Source organism: Borostomias antarcticus, assembly GCF_949987555.1.
Source record: "Borostomias antarcticus genome assembly, chromosome: 5".
Classification (NCBI taxonomy): domain Eukaryota; kingdom Metazoa; phylum Chordata; class Actinopteri; order Stomiiformes; family Stomiidae; genus Borostomias; species Borostomias antarcticus.
Window position 1 is genome coordinate 9670443 of NC_140238.1, and position 20399 is coordinate 9690841.

The 20399-nt window shown below is 45.2% G+C and overlaps 1 protein-coding gene across 1 annotated transcript in view; it reads left to right on the top strand.

Annotated features, from left to right (window-relative positions):
• ltk (leukocyte receptor tyrosine kinase) overlaps positions 1-20399 on the top strand; it is a gene marked incomplete at both ends in the record, with an annotated part of 63713 nt that overhangs the window by 37310 nt on the left and 6004 nt on the right. The window contains 12 exons of the mRNA XM_084438883.1: positions 7974-8075; positions 8567-8741; positions 9298-9448; positions 9629-9754; positions 11507-11663; positions 13506-13688; positions 15197-15295; positions 15753-15902; positions 16332-16445; positions 18664-18850; positions 19360-19450; positions 19676-19740. Coding sequence (XP_084295009.1) covers positions 7974-8075; positions 8567-8741; positions 9298-9448; positions 9629-9754; positions 11507-11663; positions 13506-13688; positions 15197-15295; positions 15753-15902; positions 16332-16445; positions 18664-18850; positions 19360-19450; positions 19676-19740 — 1600 coding nt within the window. The remainder of the gene's footprint in view (positions 1-7973; positions 8076-8566; positions 8742-9297; positions 9449-9628; positions 9755-11506; positions 11664-13505; positions 13689-15196; positions 15296-15752; positions 15903-16331; positions 16446-18663; positions 18851-19359; positions 19451-19675; positions 19741-20399) is intronic.

The following is a 20399-nucleotide window of genomic DNA, read 5'->3' on the forward strand; positions in this document are numbered from 1 at the left end:
TTCATCTCTCTCTCCTCTCTGCTCCGTGATCTGTGCCGGCTGTATGCGATCTAATCTCTGCAGTTAACGTAGACGCTCCCTCAGTAAAGACCAAATCACTGTTAAGTATGCAAATGAGCAAAGAAGTAGCTTGACTATCTGGTGTCGGATTTCTCACTCTCACTGAGGCAGGATAAACGGAAGCGGTAAGACTTTCTGACTTTGAGGCAGTGGCGATTGCGCCTATAAGCCGGGGTAAGCCTGGTTTACCCATATAAATCCAAATAAAACGTGATTTTTGCGCCTTCACGAAAATGGACTTTCAGACTTAAATGCGTCTTGTATTCTGCCATCACTTCATTTTCATCCGTGTTTAGCGTTTTGGTAGTGCTCCGTCGCCGCCTACAGTCCTCATGAAAATACAATCCACGTTACGGTTTGTCGACACCAGTCTTACTAGCTTGTCATTCACTTAACATTGTAGGCCAGGTAAAATGATTCTGGCTTACGGAAATCAAGACCAAATGAAAAATCAACCAATCAAATAAGCCTACACATACAAAACTGCAAACAATGTCGTCATCAGTCGAAATGTAACCTAATCTGTAATTCGTCGAAATGTTTAAAAGTTGGCGTAGGGTAAGCCAGTTCTCTAATGGCCCTTTTCCACCAAAAGAACTCTGGTTCGTGAACCGGTTCTTTTCTAAATTCCTGGAACCTTGGTTCTGTCCAGAGACCAGTTTTGAGCCGAACCGTTGTACGTCAGCCCACGCCCATGATCTCATTTCTTTTTGGTAAAAATGCTCGGAACCATTCAAAATTAGGTTTGTGAACCGGCACCGAACCGGTTCCCTCTTGGTGGAAAAGGCCTATAAGTGTCATGTCAAATGTCAATTGGAATTCCCATTGACATTTTAACATTGGGACGGTTTATTCAATCAAAACTTGTCATGACTGTCCCGTCATTCACATCACCTGTCAATCATATTTGTTGAAAGTTGATTCCAAAATTAAGTGGATTAAATGAGTTTGGGTTACGATATAAGGTAGGTCTTTTGTGATTAATTACCAGTTGTTATGGCTGTGCGTTTTGCTTTGCCAGGATTTAATCAGCACTCGAGAGCTTTAACTTTGCTTCCTGGAGTGGTGGGCTAATAGGCCTAGTAGCCTAGTAGGCTAGTAGCCTAACACTGATTAGTGAAGTAGCCTAGGCTATAGAGGGTTTTCACAGCCAGCCATGTTGGAGGTTTAAGCTTAGGTTTAGCAGGTGTAAGCTCAGGTTTAGGCTAACGACTAGATGGATAGGTAGATAGATAGGTCTATCTACCTGTCTATTGATCTATCTATCTAGCTAGCTATCTACATTCAGTAGCTTCAACCTCCAACATGGCCGACTGATGACGGGCCGTGAAAACCCTCTGAGTGCTGTGCCCTAAGGGGATGTACAGTATTTTATCGTCCTGTCATTCCTCTTGCTTCGTTGGTCCTGGCTTACCCGGTTCCAGGCATGGTTCCAGGACCCACCAGAGGCCCACCAGACGCCTAGTCATGTCGTGAGATACTTAATAAATAATTAACAACTTGGCCCACAAGAAGACCATTACACATAACCTGGACATGGATGTTTTTGTGAGAGTTTTTGCACGGGGAAATAGGAGACTGTTGTTGTAGAGTGGAGGGCGGAGCTTGGAGTAAGAAATGAGAACATTTTTGAGCAGTTAGATTTCTAACAAAACAAAAGAAAAAAAAGAAAGAAAAAAAAAGTTATAAAATGTAATAAAAAGAAAATGCTTGGTAATTTTTTGAGATGCATAGATGCCTAATGGCCATGATCCAATAAGATAAATGTTGTTGTTGGTTGTTAAAACTTGGTTGAAGGATTTTTCTTTCTTCTTATTTTTATTTTTGGTTAAAGTTGGTGTAGAATATAAATCTGGACTTGTTATTTGCAGTGCAGTGGAAGAAGACATGACAGTCTTTTGTCAAAAAAGTGTCATACTTTTGGTTGAAGACCACATTCATTTTTTGACAAACAAGCTGTTCACTGAGAATTTTGTTGACCATCGTCATGCATTAAGAGTGTCACGAAGTGAGGAAAGGTGTATAATTAAATTGTCTGATCTTAAATTTTATACACCATTTGATGTTGAGAGATCATACAATGTTTCAGATGAAAGTTTGTATGTTATACCTTCATTCGCAATGTTTGAATGAATGAGTGCAAGACTGACTTAACTGGGAGAAAAGGCAAATAAATGTTTTTTGCTTAACTCAAGAGTAGTGTTATCTGTTTAATCCCTTAGTGTTACTTTATGTCAAAGAGTTAAAGAATGAACTGTTGGCATAGTGTTAAATGTTTAACTATTTTGAAAGTGTTAATTTAACTCCTGGACCTATATAAACCCTGAAATTGACTTACTGTAAACTCTGATAAATAGTAAAAAAATAATAATAATACTCAGAGTAATGTTGTCTAATCCCTTTGTTACTTTAACTCTGGTAAAGAGCAAAACCTTTAACTCAGTTAAACCTTATATATAGTTATAAAGCAGTGTTATTTGTTTAATCCTTTAGTGTTATTTTAACTCTGTTATACCTTACTGAAATATATTATTTTCATAGGGTAGCCTACTTCTCCACCTCGTGTTTCAATCTTAATTTTTTTTTCTTAATCTCAAATTCTAATCTTGTATAGAGACATCACACTGTCTGCTGCAACCTGAAACATATCAAGTAAATTAAAGCCTGCACTTGCTTTATTTAAACGTCCCTTGCAAGGCTCACAGGGTTGCAGCTGATAGGCATAGGCTACAACTGCTTTACATGGTATAAAAATATATGGCCCAATTATAGTGATAGCCTACTCATGTGGATATTGCTAAAACGCATTCACACTGTAGGCAATATTTTGGCAGCTTTCCTTCCTGCCTTTGACAGCAGCGACTGTGTGCCTGGATAATATAGTTCATATTTCTATAATATTGCCCCTTGTGTAAAATGCGGCGGACAGAGCTTGGAACATGGCTGTGTCCAAATACCCATACTAAGGTAGTGATTGGTAATTTTGTGCAAATATCTCCCCTTTTACCGTGAACGCGATCATAGCTAGATTGGACCAGCTGGGTAGATTTAACGAGTTGATGGCTGTCATGGTACCGTTTATCCGTGATTGTGGTTGTTTGGTTTACTCGAGCGAGCTACTGAAAAGTTATCCTTGATATGTTGAACTAGCTTCGTAGTACAGGGCTCAGGCGTGCTCAGAGAGCCTGTTCATACTGTAGTGTGTGTGTGTGTGTGTGTGTGTGTGTGTGTGTGTGTGTGTGTGTGTGTGTGTGTGTGTGTGTGTGTGTGTGTGTGTGTGTGTGTGTGTGTGTGTGTGTGTGTGTGTTGTATATCAGTGGATCCCCGTGAGAAGGTTTATCTGTTTCCTTGACATTTGGACCTTTTCTGATACACCGTGAATGTAGTCTTCTTCAGATTGACTGGCATGGCCCACCTCTGGCAGAATGAATGATGTTGATCCAAGAGCTGTGGAGCTGTAGCGAGTAGCACCAGGTTATCTGCAAACAAACGGCTTTGATTTCAGAGTTGTTTACTGTGGAATGAGACCTGCCACTTTTGATTAATCAATAGTTGTTGCCAATTCATATAGATGGTGAATAGACCAGGGCTTAAGTTACAACCTTGGCATACTCTACATTTTTGGGGAAAGGAATCTGTTTACTTATTTTCAATTGACTACACATCAGGGTTGTTCCTGCATATAGGAATTTGAGATAATTAATAGACAGGTTATCAGTATTTTATACATATACATTTTGTGTCATGTCGGGAGATTTCCTGTGATTGTGAAAAGTGAGCTCAGTCAGAACGACAGCGAAGAATATAGGCCTATACTGTACATGCTGGTAGGCTACTCGGCATAAAATTGAGGTTTCCCCCCAAAATTGCATGCACATCACCCCCCAAAGACCCATTCTGAGCCAGGAAAAACCCTGCACATGTGTTGTTTTTGTACAACGTTTTGATTATTTTGAGAAATTTGAGAAAAGGTCCATCATGCCAAATCAATGAAGCAGGAGAAAATCATGGTTTTGTTTTGGTTCACATGTATCCCTAAAGGTGTGGAGGGTGTACAATTAGGTATTAATCCATTTGACTGTTGTGGTTGCTGATACAGTACATATGCCCCGATAAATATTTGGATGAAATTTGCTTGTTTTTGGTTTTATTAGTCCTTTGTCCTAGATGTCAGGGAAATATCTTTCATATTCAGAACTATGTTGAATAGTCCGTGTATGGTGGTATTGAATTCATGATCTGTATATTTGAACATTTAATTCAACATTCCATCTTTCTGGGTTTAAGGGCCTATATTTTGTTCGGTAATCCCTGCTCTGTTATTGGGGAAACCAATAAATGCTTAGCAAATCATTTGGTATTAATGTTTGGGTACTCATTTCGAATGACACATTCTGGGAACTCTCTGGATTCAGAGACAATATTTCCATAATTAGCAAAAATAATGAGAAGATTGTGACATATCGCCCTTTGGATATTAATTTCTACTACATGGGTGGTTTGTGTCACAGTTGCCAGGCTCAATTTGAGGGAATGCATTCCTCTTTATACGAGTGGGCAGTCCACCTTCCCTCAGTCTTTTATTTTCCTTCTGATAGTGCACAGTGGAAAAAAGACAAGAACTAGAGCAGAGAGAAGTATGACAGCATAGCATGAGCCGGGTTTTGAAACCATGCAGTCACAGCCTGAGCTAGGATTTGAAACAATGCAGTCACAGCATGTAAATGGTTTTTCAGGTCAGTGCATTATTTCACTCAACCACCTGGGTATATAATCCAAAGGTGCATATCTCATACAAGTCGCCACTTGTATTAGATTAAATGTTCAAATTGTAAAACATTTTTTTGGGGAAAAGGAAAAAAATAAGTTTGGAGTGAAATCTCTGGAGACGGCCAATGTAACCCCTTGTACTGTACATGTTGCTGCGATCGCAGTTGGTTAAGTAAATCAAATAAAGCTTTGATTGATTGATTGATTGATTGAAGTGACAAGTGTTTGCAATAAGCTATTAAATACATTTAGCACACAGCTACAATACATGACTGCACGCAATTAGCACAAATTAGTTTCTGATACGTACCTGATTGTCACGTTCCACCCTGTTCCCCTGTGACTGTTCCCCATTCCTCTGTTGGTTCAGTTAACCCTTCATTCCCCGGCCTTGTGTCTGTGTGATTACCTGCACCTTTCTCTCGTCTTGATTAGTCTCACCTGCACCTCCTTCTCTCATTACAGTAGGCCCATCTTGCTTAAAATACAGTACCAGCCATGATCCTTTGTTCCCTTGTCAAGTCATTGGTTTGTTTGTGTCCTGTTTCGTGTACATCATTTTTTTCATGTACCTTTATTTTTTAATTTTTTATTAAATCACGCTGAACCTGCTCTGTCTGCATTTGGGCTCTACTCCTACCATTACGTAACAGACCATAACACCTAAGCTGTATGTGAGTGTGACTCACATACAGCTTCAAACAAAATGTTTTCCCAGCACAATTACGTAAACCAAAAGATATAAGATGATTACATAATGTGTACAAGGAGCTTGCCTACGTTACCACTTGCTTATCTGAACAAGTAGCCTTATAATTATTTTGGTTTCAATATTTTTACGTATAGGTTATCAATCCTATGGGTTCGTATACTGTAATTTGATTTGTTTGAAAATATGTAGGCTATGGTTATAAATTACAGATTTCTGTTGCCATAAATCATATGATTCCTCAGTTAAAAGCTGCAATGACATTATTCATCCATCTCGGTGTAGTGTTCTTTGAATTGAGATTTCCAGCAAAGAGTTGTAAGGTATTTTCTGCAGAAATGCATGTTGTCATTCTTGAGTAAATACTTTTGAATTCATCACAAACAAGTATCACAGTAGTGATGTAGTTAGTTTATGACCACAAAATGGGGGAAACACACATGGTTGTGATAATGTAAAGGGGATTTGACTCAACCCCAAATTAGTTTACATGTAGGCATACAAGCAAAATATAACGTTAAATCAAATTAAGAACACTAAGATATTAAAACAATGTTAATCCAAGGATACTGTGGTGAGGAAAGCACGTAAGAGACTGTACCACCTCAGACAACGGAGGAAATTCACAGCGTCCCACCAGACCCGACGGAGCTTCTACTCATCCACGATTGAGAGCATCCCTACTGGGAATATCACGACCTGGTGCAGGAACAACATCTACACCAGAAGATGCTAGACCAAGGCCAACAGGACCCTGAAAGTCCCCAGCCACCCAAGAAATGGATTGTTCTCTTTGCTATGGTCAGGGAAGAGATACCACACTCACACGGAGATGGCAAGCACGGAGAGAGCTTCTCCCGCAAGCCATCCCGCTCCAAAATGACTCTAACACCCCCCGGGACTTTATTTATTATAGAATATACATAACTCACCCATGCCCCCCCCACCCCCAACCACTTACCAGATATCAAAGTCTGTGAGGGTTCAGGGTTTGAGGGTTTAGGGGGGACATTGAATTTGGGCCTTCAGTATGTATCATCCGGGTATGCTACAGTAGGTGTTTCCCCCTGAAGCAAGGGAAGGGAATGTAGAGACGTAATCTTGGAATGGAACACACCCCTAGAGTTCTTAACCTTTATTTAGAGTTCTTGAGAGAGTTAACAGAACCATTTTTCAGAAAAGAGAGATCCTAAATAATAATCTGAGCATTCTGGAGCAGTAGCCTTTTTTATTCACAATAGATTATGAACTGGTGACCAACACAACCCACTCAAGCTGTGATTTCAAGAGAAATGCTTCCATCCAAAGCCTAAAGGTTGTGGATATGTGGATGACCGAAATTGGGGGTGTGGGTGGGGGGTGTAAAGCCATTCTTGAAAGCAAAGAGAGTGCTCTTCAAGAACATTGTGGATGGCATGGATATTGCCATGGAATAAGAGAGAACCAATGATGATCAATCTGGGCAGATTACACACCCCAACTGCAGTTCTCCTGATTATTACCTGTAGTCTAGGAGAAGACCACACATCTCCTGTCTTTACTGACTTTTAGGAGTCCTCCTCTCCCATGGAGGTCACAACTGGTCCTCCAAACTTACATTGGGATAATTTGATCTGTGCACAGGTGTAGTAGATTCTGCTGGTAGAAAATCAAAGCCTTACTTGCTTACTCTTGGTGACACATCAGAAACATTTCTAACTACATATTTTGGCTGCAGCACCCAAAGGCTTGACTGCACACTGAAATATATCAGGTACAATGGTTGGAGAACCTGCACACAGAGAACACTCAGATTCTACCCCAAATGAATTACACATGTATGAATTTACTTTTTATTTTATTTTGTGTAGCTAGTTATTTTATGTTTAGAGACACTAATCTTCTTTCATTCAATTAGTTTCTGGCTGTCCGTATGTCTGTCAGCAGGATTACGCAAAAACTACCAGACCGATTTTCACGAAACTTGGTGGAAGGGTGTAGCATGGGCTACCTTAGAACCAATACAATTTTGTTTGGATCCGAATCAAGTTTCTGCTTTTGAGGCTAAAAGCTACCTCTCCTTTGCCCCTCCTCCTCTGTCTCTCCCCTCTCTTCCATTATCCTTCCATCTCCTCTTCTCATCCTCTCTCTCTTCTTAACTCATCAATTTTTTTATCTGCTCAGCTCTGTTTGCTTAACTGCTCCTACAAAGCTTGAGTGACTGCTTTAAAATCTACTGAACCATGTATCTGTCTTTTCCCCACCTACCATCCTCTTCCAATCTTCCTCCTGTCCCCCTCCCCTCCTCTGAAGTATTTGAAGAGAATGATGGATAAAGGACATAGAGAATGCCCTAAGAGATTGATGCCTGTGTCTTACTCTGTCTCTCTTCCTCTCTTTCTCTCGCCCCCCCCCATCCTCTCTCTCTCTCTCTCTCTCTCTCTCTCTCTCTCAGATCTCAACTCCCTTCTGTTAGGACACAGGTTCTTCCACGAGTTTGACTCCATAGGGGATCTGGATGATTTCTTTAGCCCACTTCCAGAGCCTTCTGCCTCAGGTAGGCATCTCCCCCCCCCCCTCTCTCTCTCTCTCTCCCTCTCTCCCCCTTTCTCTCTACCCCCTCTCTTTCTCTCTTTCTTCTGATATGACATTACATACCAAATACATGAATGTGGTATCCTCTTGTTTTCCCAGCAGATGCACCTGTACAGAATTATATTTTGTATTTGCACTGTTTTTTGTACTGTTTTGCACTGTCATGTCTTTGCACTGTCCTGTCCTGTCCTGCATCATGTCCTATGTCGTCAAGGGTTAAGGCAACAGCGTATGCCTTAACCATAGTCAAATTCCTAGTATGTGTGAACCCTATACATGGCTAATAAACAGATCTTGAACCTTGAACAGTATGTGGTTGTCGTGTGCAAGACAGGATGTTGCCTCTCAGGAGTCATCCGCCACCTGAACTGATGTGAAGACTTATCTTTTCAATTATCTCATAACCTCCCCCCCCCCCCCCCCCCCCCCCCGCACGCACACACACACTTCCAGAGATGTCCCTGATGACCTGGTGGTTTACGTCATGTGGGGCCAGTGGCCCCCGGGGGCCCACCCAGGCCCAGTGTGAGAATGCCTACAGGAACACCAACGTCTCCGTCACCCTGGGGAAGGACGGCCCCCTCAGGGGTGTGCAGATGTGGAGGGTCCCTGCCACCAACAGATACATGTGGGTGCCGGAAGCATCATCATACTTTATCATTCGTCCTTTATGGGATGAGCAGAAAATGCAGAGAATTGAGGAACACTTCTATTTGAACCTAGCCGATTTGTTGATCTATCTTTGTAGTTCCCTTTACTAAAATGAGTCTAGAGGCCTATATTAAGTACCCTGCATCATGTTGCCCTACCTGCTTCCTAGCCTGGCTCTCAACCCTCTGATCAGGGATTGGAAACTACTTTGCAGATGACTTGATGCTGTTAGCTTGAGCTAAAGTGTCAGGTCCAGCTCTCTGGCTTGATAGAGGAAAGTGAAGGACCCGCTGCTCTACAGGCCGGCTGCTCTGCCCTCTGTCTGTCAGACCTACCTGTGTCCAACCCTGCTCTTCAGTCTACTGCACAAGAGAGTGTTAGCTCACTGAATTAAAGCCTTAACCCTTAGCATTACCATAGCTTGGTGATAGGGTTGGAACAGGGTTCAGGTTAAGGGTCACTTAGCAAAACACCAAACATGGCCTCCAGGGATGTCATGTCCTGTGTTGTTTCTGATGTCTTTTTCTCTCCAGGATCTCGGCCTATGGGGCAGCTGGAGGTAAAGGAGCCAAGAACCACAACAAGCGCTCCCATGGAGTCTTCATCTCCGCCATCTTCCCCTTGGAGAGGGGGGAAGTCCTCTACATCCTGGTGGGACACCAGGGGGAGGATGCCTGCCCAGGGGTGAGGGGATGGTGGGGGGGCGACAGTAACAGTAGTTTGAGCCTCTTACTGAGAGGAACATTTCAAATGGCTTAGCAGGCTCTGGTCTCAATGTGTATTTTTCTCTCTTTGTCAATCTCACCCTCTCTCTCTCTCTCTCTCTCTCTCTCTCTCTATCCATCACCCTCCTTCCCTCTGCAGAGGAACCCTTTGACCCAGAAAATCTGTCTGGGAGAGTCTTCTGTGATCGAGGAGGATCACACTGGAGACAGCTCGGGCTGGGCAGGCGGAGGAGGGGGAGGCGGGGGAGCCACCTTCATCTACAAGGTAAGAACAGAACCCCTCCCTGTGGCTGACGCTATGGCTGAGGCTGGGTAAGGGGAGCAGGAGGAGGCAGATATGCAATGAATGTACTAATACATAGTTAAAATGGCTAAAATTAATTACATACTCACAAAATAATTACTGGACCTCAACGTTCAGTATTAGCCACACAGCAATTAGCCACATTGAAGATGATCACCGCCTATCCTAAATGCTCTGCTTAAACAACACTTGGCATCACACCACATCAAAAGAGAATGCTGGACGGCAACCTTACGGGTAGTGTGTTTGAAAGTGAGGTGTCCGGAGGTGTTGTCGGCTCGAAGAATGGAAGAGGCACGTGACTGATGGTCAGTCCGCAGTTCGCGGAGGTTAGAGTTTAGTTTCAGAGTTCAAAAGTTTCAAATGTCTCATTCGAAACCTCTGCTCTTGCCAGAGGTGGATTGTTTGAATAATTTCCACAAACAAGAGTTAGTGGAAATTCATAAGGCCCTGGTGTCAACCAGTTCAGCAATTCCACGGATACAGATTGACTTTCATCAATCAGGCACAAGTTTGGATCCTTGGGTTACGTGTTACTTGAAGAACACAGCACCTGAGAGAGTTGAGAGAACTTGAGAGAGAGAGAAAGAGAACTGTCTGGTCTCTACTTAAAAGGGCCAGGAAATGAGGCGTGTCCTGTTTGAATAGCCAGCACCCAGTTGGTCACTTGGTCACACAAAGACCTTCCGCTCCCGTCATACATGGGGAGCCAAGATTCTCTTAGGAGTCTCCTCCTTACACTGGCTCCCCATCAGTTCTAGGATCCAGTTTAAGGTACTGGTCATCACTCTGCATGGTAGGAGGAGTCTGTAATCATCAAATATCCCTGTTCAACATTTCCCCAACATGCATAATCAACTGATTCATGATTTTAGCTTCAGGTGGATACCAAACATGTTTAGTTTGACTTAGCAGCATATAACCAATTATTTATAACACACAGTAACACTTGGTTACAAATGCAATGCATCAATGCCCATATTTTATTCCCATGGCTTATTCTGGTGGTGGTTGCATCACATAGTTGGGAGGAAGTAATTCCATTTCATTAAAGAAACAAGAGAATGTCATTCCTTTGTCTCACTGTGAGTCTGCTGTTGAGAGGTCTTCCTTGGAATGTGTGGCCTGGGATTATTGCTGCAGGGGATGGGGAGAGCAGGATGTGTTAGGCCTGAAAGAGCCTTATCAGACGTCACCAACATTCCAATCAGTGAGATGGTCTCACAATATGGTCTGTGAAATATTTGTCATGTCCATAATCTACTACAACATGAAATGTGCTAAAAATTAAAAATAAATAAAAAAACTTCTGGAGGGTCTGGGTCCTCTCTTATCTTTTCACTGACTTGACTGGGGCCTGTAGAAAGTAGAAACATGAAGCTGCTGTTAGTTGTAGCCTGTGCAGAGAGCTGCATAAACACTTCAATGACTACAGATACTGTACAGCCAGAAGAAGATGTGCTGATAAGCAGCATAGTAACTCCAGGGGTCCTGAAGGGATTCACCACAGTCTAGCTCTATAAATACAGAGCGGCACATGGTGTGAGGTCAGATGCCATGTACTGTAAACAGGTTTGGACTATCATGTGAGCAGTGTGACAGAACGTAACTTAACTATAAAACAGGGTTTACAGAAAGATAAATTGTCTTGTGATGTGCCATGTGTGTATGTGTGTGTGTGCTTTTGTGTGCGTGCTTGTGTGTGTGTGTCAGATGGAGGGAGGGGTGCTGGTGCCCCTGCTTATAGCAGCGGGTGGAGGGGGAAAGGCCTACCTGGAGGACCCGGAGAGCAGTCACGACCAGATCCCCCTGGAGCAGTATGAGAACGACACAGTCGCCATCAGCACCAACGGACACACCGGCGCCGCAGGTACTGCCATCATCTGTCCAGTACTCTCATCCCTCTGTCCAATACCCTCATCCTCTGTCCAGTACCCTCATCTCTCTGTCCAGTACCCTCATCCCTCTGCCCAGTACCCTCATCCTCTGCCCAGTACCCTCATCCTCTGCCCAGTACCGTCATCCTCTGTCCAGTACCCTCATCCCTCTGTCCAGTACCCTCATCCCTCTGCACAATACCCTCATCCTCTGCCCAGTACCCTCATCCCTCTGTCCAGTACCATCATCCTCTGTCCAGTACCCTCATCCCTCTGTCCAGTACCCTCATCCCTCTGTCCAATACCCTCATCCCTCTGTCCAGTACCCTCATCTTCTGTCCAATACCCTCATCCCTCTGTCCGATACCCTCATCCCTCTGTCCAATACTCTCATCCTTGTCAAATACCCTCATCCTCTGGCCGGTACCCTCATCTCTCTGTCCAGACCCTCATCCCTCTATCTGGATATCATTTGCAGAATAAAGATTAGACTGTAGTCTAGATTAGGGCTGGGCCTGAGGGATTCTCCCTGCATTGCTGCTACAGGTATAGTATATGATTTATCTCTCAACTTTTATTTGAACTACCCCATAACATTCATGATATGAACATTGATGCCGTTGGTAGTTTATTGTTACTCTGGAGTGTCTGTGGACCATCTGCCGGGCCTTTCACATAAGATAAGATAAGACAAGACTGTATTGATCCCCGTTCATTGATCCACGTGGCGTTTGGGCATTGAAAAATTACAGAAAGATTGGAAAGAAGAGAAACAGTAGATACAGAGTAACAAAAAGACACTAGATAAGGGGGCGGGGGGGGGGGGGGGGTAGCAGCAAAAAAAGGGATATCAGAGACTATGTGCATCCATATGTACAGTAACGTTTAGGAGTACACAATATACTGTATATGTACAAGATATGTACCTGCATACATTCAGTCTGTATAAATATACAGTACATAACTTTACAACTATATACTGTAAGTCAAGGAGTATACTTACATACATACATACACACATACATACATACAAACAGGATATGGTAGGATAGGATAGATTTCAGTTTGTCCCTCATCGACCTCTCTGCCACAGACTCCAGGCTGGCCAGTTGTTGCCCCACGACCTGAGGCCTTTTCTAGTCTACCAAGAGAGAAGAGGAGGTGGATGAGGCTGACGTGGTGGCGCCGTGACAGAGACACTACTGAGGTCCTCTCTACAGATCTAGCTACTCTTTGAGACAGCTGGCTGTCCTCTAGCTGAGCATGCTAGAAGACTCTCCCAGACTAGAGCTTCCTCGGTCCAGCAGTGTCAGAAAGCAGCAGCTGCCACTTCCAATCTACAAGCTCTCCTGGTTTGAGATCTTAGATAATCCTGGTTCCCCCAGCCCCAGCTCTCTGCCAGGCTCTGACCCCTGAGAGGAGGACATATATGGCAATGGAGTGTCTCTCATGGCCTTGGAGAAGCTCCATGGAACATTCCCCATAAATCCTCCAGGACCCGGTGGATCTGCCTCTGAATATTGAACCTTCTGCACATCTTAGTTAACCATGAGTGTGGTGGTACTGAGAGAGCAGTGTGTGTGTGTGTGTGTGTGTGTGTGTGTGTGTGTGTGTGTGTGTGTGTGTGTGTGTGTGTGTGTGTGTGTGTGTGTGTGTGTGTGTGTGTGTGTGTGTGTGTGTGTGTGTGTGTGTGTGTGTGTGTGTGTGTGTGTAAGCCCTGCAGGAGTACTGTAGGTTGGAGGTTAGAAAGTATGGTGATGTCTAGTGTGTGTGTGTGTGTGTGTCTGTGTCTGTGTGTGTACTGTATATGCATAATGTGTGTTTGTGTGTTTCAGGGGGAGGTGGAGGCTGGAAGGACACCTCCAGCCAAGTGTGGGCAGGGAAGTCCCTCCTGGAGGGGGCAGAGGGGGGGTCGTCGTGCCCCCAGGCCCTGGCCAAGCTGGAGTGGGCCACCTCTGGGGGGTTCGGTGGAGGGGGTGGGGCCTGCACGGCCGGCGGAGGGGGAGGAGGGTACAGAGGTGAGCTATAACTTAAACACACAGAAACTATGAGGTATTTTAACTCGTGCAATACTACAGTATATGTCTCGATCTATCTTTATCTCTCTCTCACTCTCTTTATGACTCCCTCCCTCTCTTTCTTTTCTTTCTTTCTTTCTTTCTTTCTTTCTTTCTTTCTTTCTTTCTTTCTTTCTTTCTTTCTTTCTTTCTTTCTTTCTTTCTTTCTTTCTTTCTTTCTTTCTTTCTTTCTTTCTTTCTTTCTTTCTTTCTCTCTCTCCTCACTTTTTGAACAGCCAGCCTATCTCTGCAGGCTTTATCATGTGATGTCACAGCCTTTAGCCGCTCTCAGGCTGTGGTGAATCTGACAGGGGTGTTAGGCCAGAGAATTTACATTAACCGTGGAGAGAGGTCAAACTGATACTGAAACTGACCCCAGCCTACATCTCCGAACTTTTACACCCTCACTCTCTGAGTCGGTTTCTGAGGTCATCCGACCAGGTTCTCCTGGCGGTGCCCCGGACCAGACTAAAAACCCAGGGTGACAGAGCATTTGAGCATCTGAGAGAGCCATCCACTGAACTCATGTTCAAAAAAACTTCTTAAGACACGCATGTTCAGGCAGACCTTTGGCCATCTATAACGCCTTGCTGCTCGCAATGTTGTTTTTTTCTGTTCTGTGTTGTTTTAATTTTGTCTCGTGTTGTATTGCCATTTTAATTTATTACTGTAAAGCACTCTGTGCATCCGTGCTGTGAAGAGTGCTATATAAATAAAGCTTACTTACTTACTTACTTACTTATACCTCTCACTGCCTCTGCTGGGGCTGGGTACAGTGGAGGGAGGAGGGACTAGTATTGCGATTCCAGACTTTGGAGATCTCTGCCTCCGAAAGTCTGGAGACATCTCCATTGAAAATTGTCACTAGAAAAGCACCGAAAACCGACACTACCAATCACAACCACTGCCTACATATCTAATAGGGTGAAAGACCCGCCTTACCTGAAATTATGTCCTCCAAACAAACTGGAGTGGAAAATCAAAACCAAATGTTCACCACCCTATTAGGAAGGACCGCCCTTAAGACTCTTTCTCTCTTTTTTTAAAGGTATTTTTCAATATCTCAAATTGTTTCCACTCACTTTTAGCAACAACATCTTGATGAATGTCTTCAGTCTCTAGTTGGCCCATTTAGAGATTGACTCATGAGTCTAGTTATAGACTGATGCTGCCCAATGATATCACGATAGATCAGGGGACTGTTCAGATTCCCTAAAAGTTCCTTCTGTATTACTCTCTGCCCTTCCTTCTGGTAATCTGGGATTTTCATGATTTTATGATTACAGTATTTGGCTTTTATGTGCTTGATTTGGTTAAAAGGTTCTACACGGCTGCAACCTGTTAGGTCATGTGAGATCAGTGATTTGTCTAAAGCAGGATTGTTCTTTGAACGGGGCTCAGGTGTTTTCTTCAGGCGGTTGGTAGGACAGCTCACTGACGTCCCGCCTCCTCTACACCCTATACTGTAGGTGGAGACGCAGCCCTGACTGATGACATCACTGCGGATGGTCAGGACGGCATCTCCTTTGTCCATCCCATGGGGGAGATCTTCCTGCAGCCACTGGCAGGTGAGATAACACACCAATGGGGGAATCGAACCAACAACCTTGGTCGAAGTTGCGAGCACCATGCGCCAATCAAAGGAGTCGTGTCTAAACCACAGGCTGCAACAGAGGTCTGTGTGTGTGTGTGTGTGTGTGTGTGTGTGTGTGTGTGTGCGCGTGCATGCGTGCATATGTGCCTGCGACCACCTGATTCTCATTATTCAGACAGACAGAGGGGTGGGGACGAGCCTGTTGCCGTGGACACTGATTAACTAATAATTCACGGCCTCATGGAATTTGTTGCTGTCGGCGCCACAGTGTCTTGTTTATATTAGCCAATGTGAAAGGAACAGACAGCCAATGATCCCTCTCCCCCCAGCGTGACAAAGATGACAATTTGTCCCAATCATGTGCTGCCAATGCTTCTCTTGTGGAGCGTTCAATCCTCATTTCAAACTGTGCTCCTGTATGTGGCCTGCAGCCATGGAGAGCCACGGGGAGTGTGAGATCAAGGTGCAGCTGAACTGCAGCCACTGTCAGACACAGAGCTGCAAGCGCGACGACGACACCAGACTCATCCTCTGTCTCTGCCATGACGAGGTCCTGGCCAGCGACAACATCACCTGCACAGGTAGCTATGGCTGTGATGCAATGTAGCTACACACACACACACACACACACACACACATACACACACACACTCTGTAGTACCCTAATCTTATGTCCAATATCCTCATCCTCTGTCCAGACCCTCTGGCTGTGATGCAATGTACCCACACCCACCCACACACACACACACACACACATACACACACACACACACACACACACACACACACACACACACACACACACACACACACACACACACACACACAAACAAATGTTGTAAAAAAAGAAAAGAAAACCGCAGTCATCCTTCTTCCAAGGTAACATGGGGTTTAGCCTCAAGGGTCTTGGCTGGGAAAAAAAGATTACAAAGAAAAAAATTGAACAACACCTCAGCCCACCGTCTCTCTCCTGGACGATCTCATGACCTTTGCCCCTTGTCCCCCCCCAGCAGCCCCTCAGGGCCCCACCGCGGACGGCCAGCTGTCGCTCTCGCTGATCCTGGCGGTGGTGGCATCGACGGTGGCCACAGGCATCGTGCTGACCTGCGCTAGCCTAACCCTCAGTAAGAGACTCTTCCAGTTGTGCGTCGACTCTGTGCCCTCCACCTTCCACCGCCTCTGAATCCCCCCCCCACTCACACATCTCTCACCCTGACCCCCCCCCGCCCACACACACACCCACACCCAAAGCTGTTTATTTTGATTTTGAACATAAAGAATTGGTGCTCCACATTCACAGACCAGAAGGCACACGGGGGGAAGTAAAATGTTAGTGTGTGAATGTGTAACTGAGGACAGATTTATTGTAACAGGAAAGAGATGCAGACAGATGCCCCCCCAGGTGCTATTATGCTGAGTCAACCTGGACCGCTGTATCAAACTATCTGATGGTCTTGAAGGGGTGTGTCCGTGTAGATATGCCTTAAAGGGGAGGTTATGTTGTATTTTTACTGCAGGGGAAAGTGACACAAACCAAGTTTGTTCTTAGATATGAACCTTGTGAAATGCGAGACTTCAAATGTGAAACTCACTGTAGAGAACAGTACGGAAACACATGGCGTTTTGATTGAGGGTACAAGGGTCAGTACATGTGAGATGAGACACCTTTCACTTCAGCACTTTGTGTCATATCCAGACTGATGTTCTCGAGCGTTTCTGCCAGAGTTTGAGGTGCCCACCCCTCCGTCTGGCCCGTCTCCAGTCTCCGCTCTAGTTTCAGAGATCATTATGACTGCTGCTATGTAATATTTATACTTAATGTCTACTATATGCTTCATGTGCACCAAACACCTTATCATGAGTGTGTTATAGCAGGGACGGAGGACAGTGAGGGATTAGGGAACCCTTCTCTTTTGAATGTCTGTCAGCTGCAGTGAGAGATGGAGAGTACTCCTCCTACCTCCCTTCACTCCCCCCTCTTCCTCCTCCTTTTCCTCCTCCTTCTCCTTACCCACCATCTCCTCCCTCCTCCTCATCCTCTTCTTCCTCTTCATCCTCCTCCTCTACCTCCTCCTCCTACTCTTAGCCAACCCTCTCCTCTCCCACCTCTCCTGTGCTGTGGGGGAGGAGGGATTCAAACCTACAACCCTACAGGCCAGGCTATCATTGTAAATAAATGTCCTGCCTTATTAAGTAGAGGTTAGATAAATACAGATGAATTGCAGTATCAGCATAGCACTTACAGTACAGAGCTAACTATGTGGTAGACCTTTTGTCCATTAGGACAATAATCATGATATTTTTGGGGGTTGTTTCTTATAGTTTTTGTTGTTGTTGTTGCTGTTATTGTTGTTGTTGTTGTCATTCAAACTGACAGCATCAACCAGAGGGCCTCTGTCGCTCTATGCAGTTTGACTTGAGCACTAACTGTACCAGACTGTGCCATGACTGAAGTGTAACCATATATGTTTCTAATGCTGAATAAAAGCCTCCAGTAACATGAAGATGCACCGCAATCACAGTTTCTCCAGGTAGCCCCCCTAAGTGACACGACAGGATATGACACACACACACACACACACAGGGTCAGGTTACAGCCGCATGTCAGAGCTGGACCTAGGGCTTGATGTCTCATCGGATCAAATCATGTTTCGATGACCTTATCATCACAGTAGAGAGCTAATTACAAAGGCATGATAGGCCACCTGTAGCACAGTGAACACACTCACACAGACATACGCATACACGCATGCACGCACGCGCACGCACACACAACTCACACACACAAACACACACACACACACACTCAGTTCCGGGCCCCTACAGGTGATTTCTACCAGAGGTTAACAGTGTCTCTCCACCTGAGCTCTCCCCCATGCAGGGTTGGTAGTCTGTGAACAAGCCCCCCCCACCCAGCTTCCTACCCCCCCCCCTCCCCCACCCCACCCTCCCAGTCCCGAACGTATGCACCGGCGGCTCGGGCGGTCGGCAGAGGGGACCTCTTACCTGCACGCAGCGCCCCCCCCCTCCCCCAGGCAGACTACCAACCTGCATCGGGGCGGCGGGCCGCTTCACGGAGGGTGAGTCCTCACTCACTGGCACTGGATCAGGGATCATAGGTCAGGAGAGAGTACAGTACAGTCAGCTCCGGCTGATGTTGATGTTAGAGACGGTTGTTGTATCTGTGTGTTAGGGCGATAGGCGCAAGTCATAGTAACCAAGCTTCCTTCTCTTCTCTCTCTCTCCTTTCTCCCTCTCTCTCTCCTTTCTCCCTCTCTCCCTCCTCTCTCCCTCTCTTCTCTCTTCCTCTCTCTCTCCCCCCCCCCCCCCCTCTCTCCCCAGTCTACTACCGTAAGAAGAACCAGCTCCACGCAGTGCGCCTGCGTCTCCAAAGCCCTGAGTACAAGCTGAGTAAGATCCGTTCCTCCACCATCATGACCGACTATAACCCCAACTACTGCTTCGCCGGCAAGGCCGCCTCGCTCTCCGAGCTCAAGGAGGTGCCCCGCAAAAACATCACCCTCCTCAGGTAGACGCACACACACACTCGTGTCAGTACCCATGCATGCACACTGCGACGCTCGTCAGGATCGCTTCCCCGCCCACTTTCCCAACGCTGGGTTCAACCTCAAGTCCTCTGACTTGCCAACGCACGTGACCACCTCTCATAAGCCTCTTTAGCCAGCTACGCCACCGGAAAGCTACAGTATAGCGATTCAATGGCAGCGGGTGGGTGGTATTTGTACAGAAGAGTGAGTTTAGCTAATTCAACTTGGTTACACATACACCCACCCACACACACACACACACATGTGCACATACAGTAACACATGCACACGCACACACAGACACACACACAAACAGACAGACATACACACACACGCACAGGGTCGGGTTCACCCTACTCAGGACCACATACTATAGACCACATTGGTACATTACTATCAATAATGTGAGTGTTGTATGTGTGTGTGTGTGTGTGTGTGTGTGTGTGTGTGTTTGAGTGTGTGTTCATGTATATGTGTATGTGTTTTACAGGGCGCTGGGCCATGGAGCGTTTGGGGAGGTATATGAGGGCCAGGTCCTGGGCATGACAGGAGAGAACACAGCCATGCAGGTGGCCATCAAGGTCAGTGTCTGATCAGGCGCGATACACACATAGGTTTGAGTGAGTATTGTGTGTGTGTATGCGTGCGTGTGTGTGCGTGCGTGCCTGTATGTATGTATGTCTGTGTGTGTGTCTGTATGTATATGTGTGTGTGTGTGTGTGTGTGTGTGTGTGTGTGTGTGTGTGTGAATACAGGTACTGTAGCTGTCTGACGGGAGGCCTGTCTGCCTCTGTTCTGCTTCACAGACCCTTCCAGAGATCTGTTCAGAGCAGGACGAGATGGACTTCCTGATGGAGGCTCTGATTATGAGGTGAGCAGGACCAGAACACATTAGTTCCACACAGACACACACACACACACAACCCAAAAGTGTCAAGAGGAAACCCGACCAGCCACAAACACTTATCATACCACTACTATTAGTGTCCTGTTGTGTGGGTAGCAGCCGACCCCCCCGCCCTTAATCTCCATCAAGCAGAGAACAGCTGATCCACATCAGAACTAACAACACAGTGCTAGCTAGCATAGCTACGGATCTCGCCGTGGCATTGGCAAGCTAGCTAGCATAGTTACACAGCAGACCAGGGGAACAGAATTCAACACATTTTTTTAAGAATAAGACAACAGAAGATGGTTTGACAGAGGCATTCTTTTAGTTAGCCAGTTATTCAACTCTGTAGGCCATCTTCTTACTTATGGAGTTAATTAGTCTGTATAATTTTCCGAACTGTATGTATAGTCTGTATAATCACTCCGAAGGATTATGCTATTTGATGCAATACCCACTGGTGCCAAAATGTTATTATCATCTGTGTCTAAAGGAAAAGATTGTATGATTCCTTCCTTAGACCCTGTTAACATTTTTATTGATGCTGAATGTCCCTTAATGAGTGTCAAAGCTACTAACCAATGCATAAGGAATGTAATTCTAAGGGGTAGTATTACTACTGTACTCCCTCTGCTGTATTT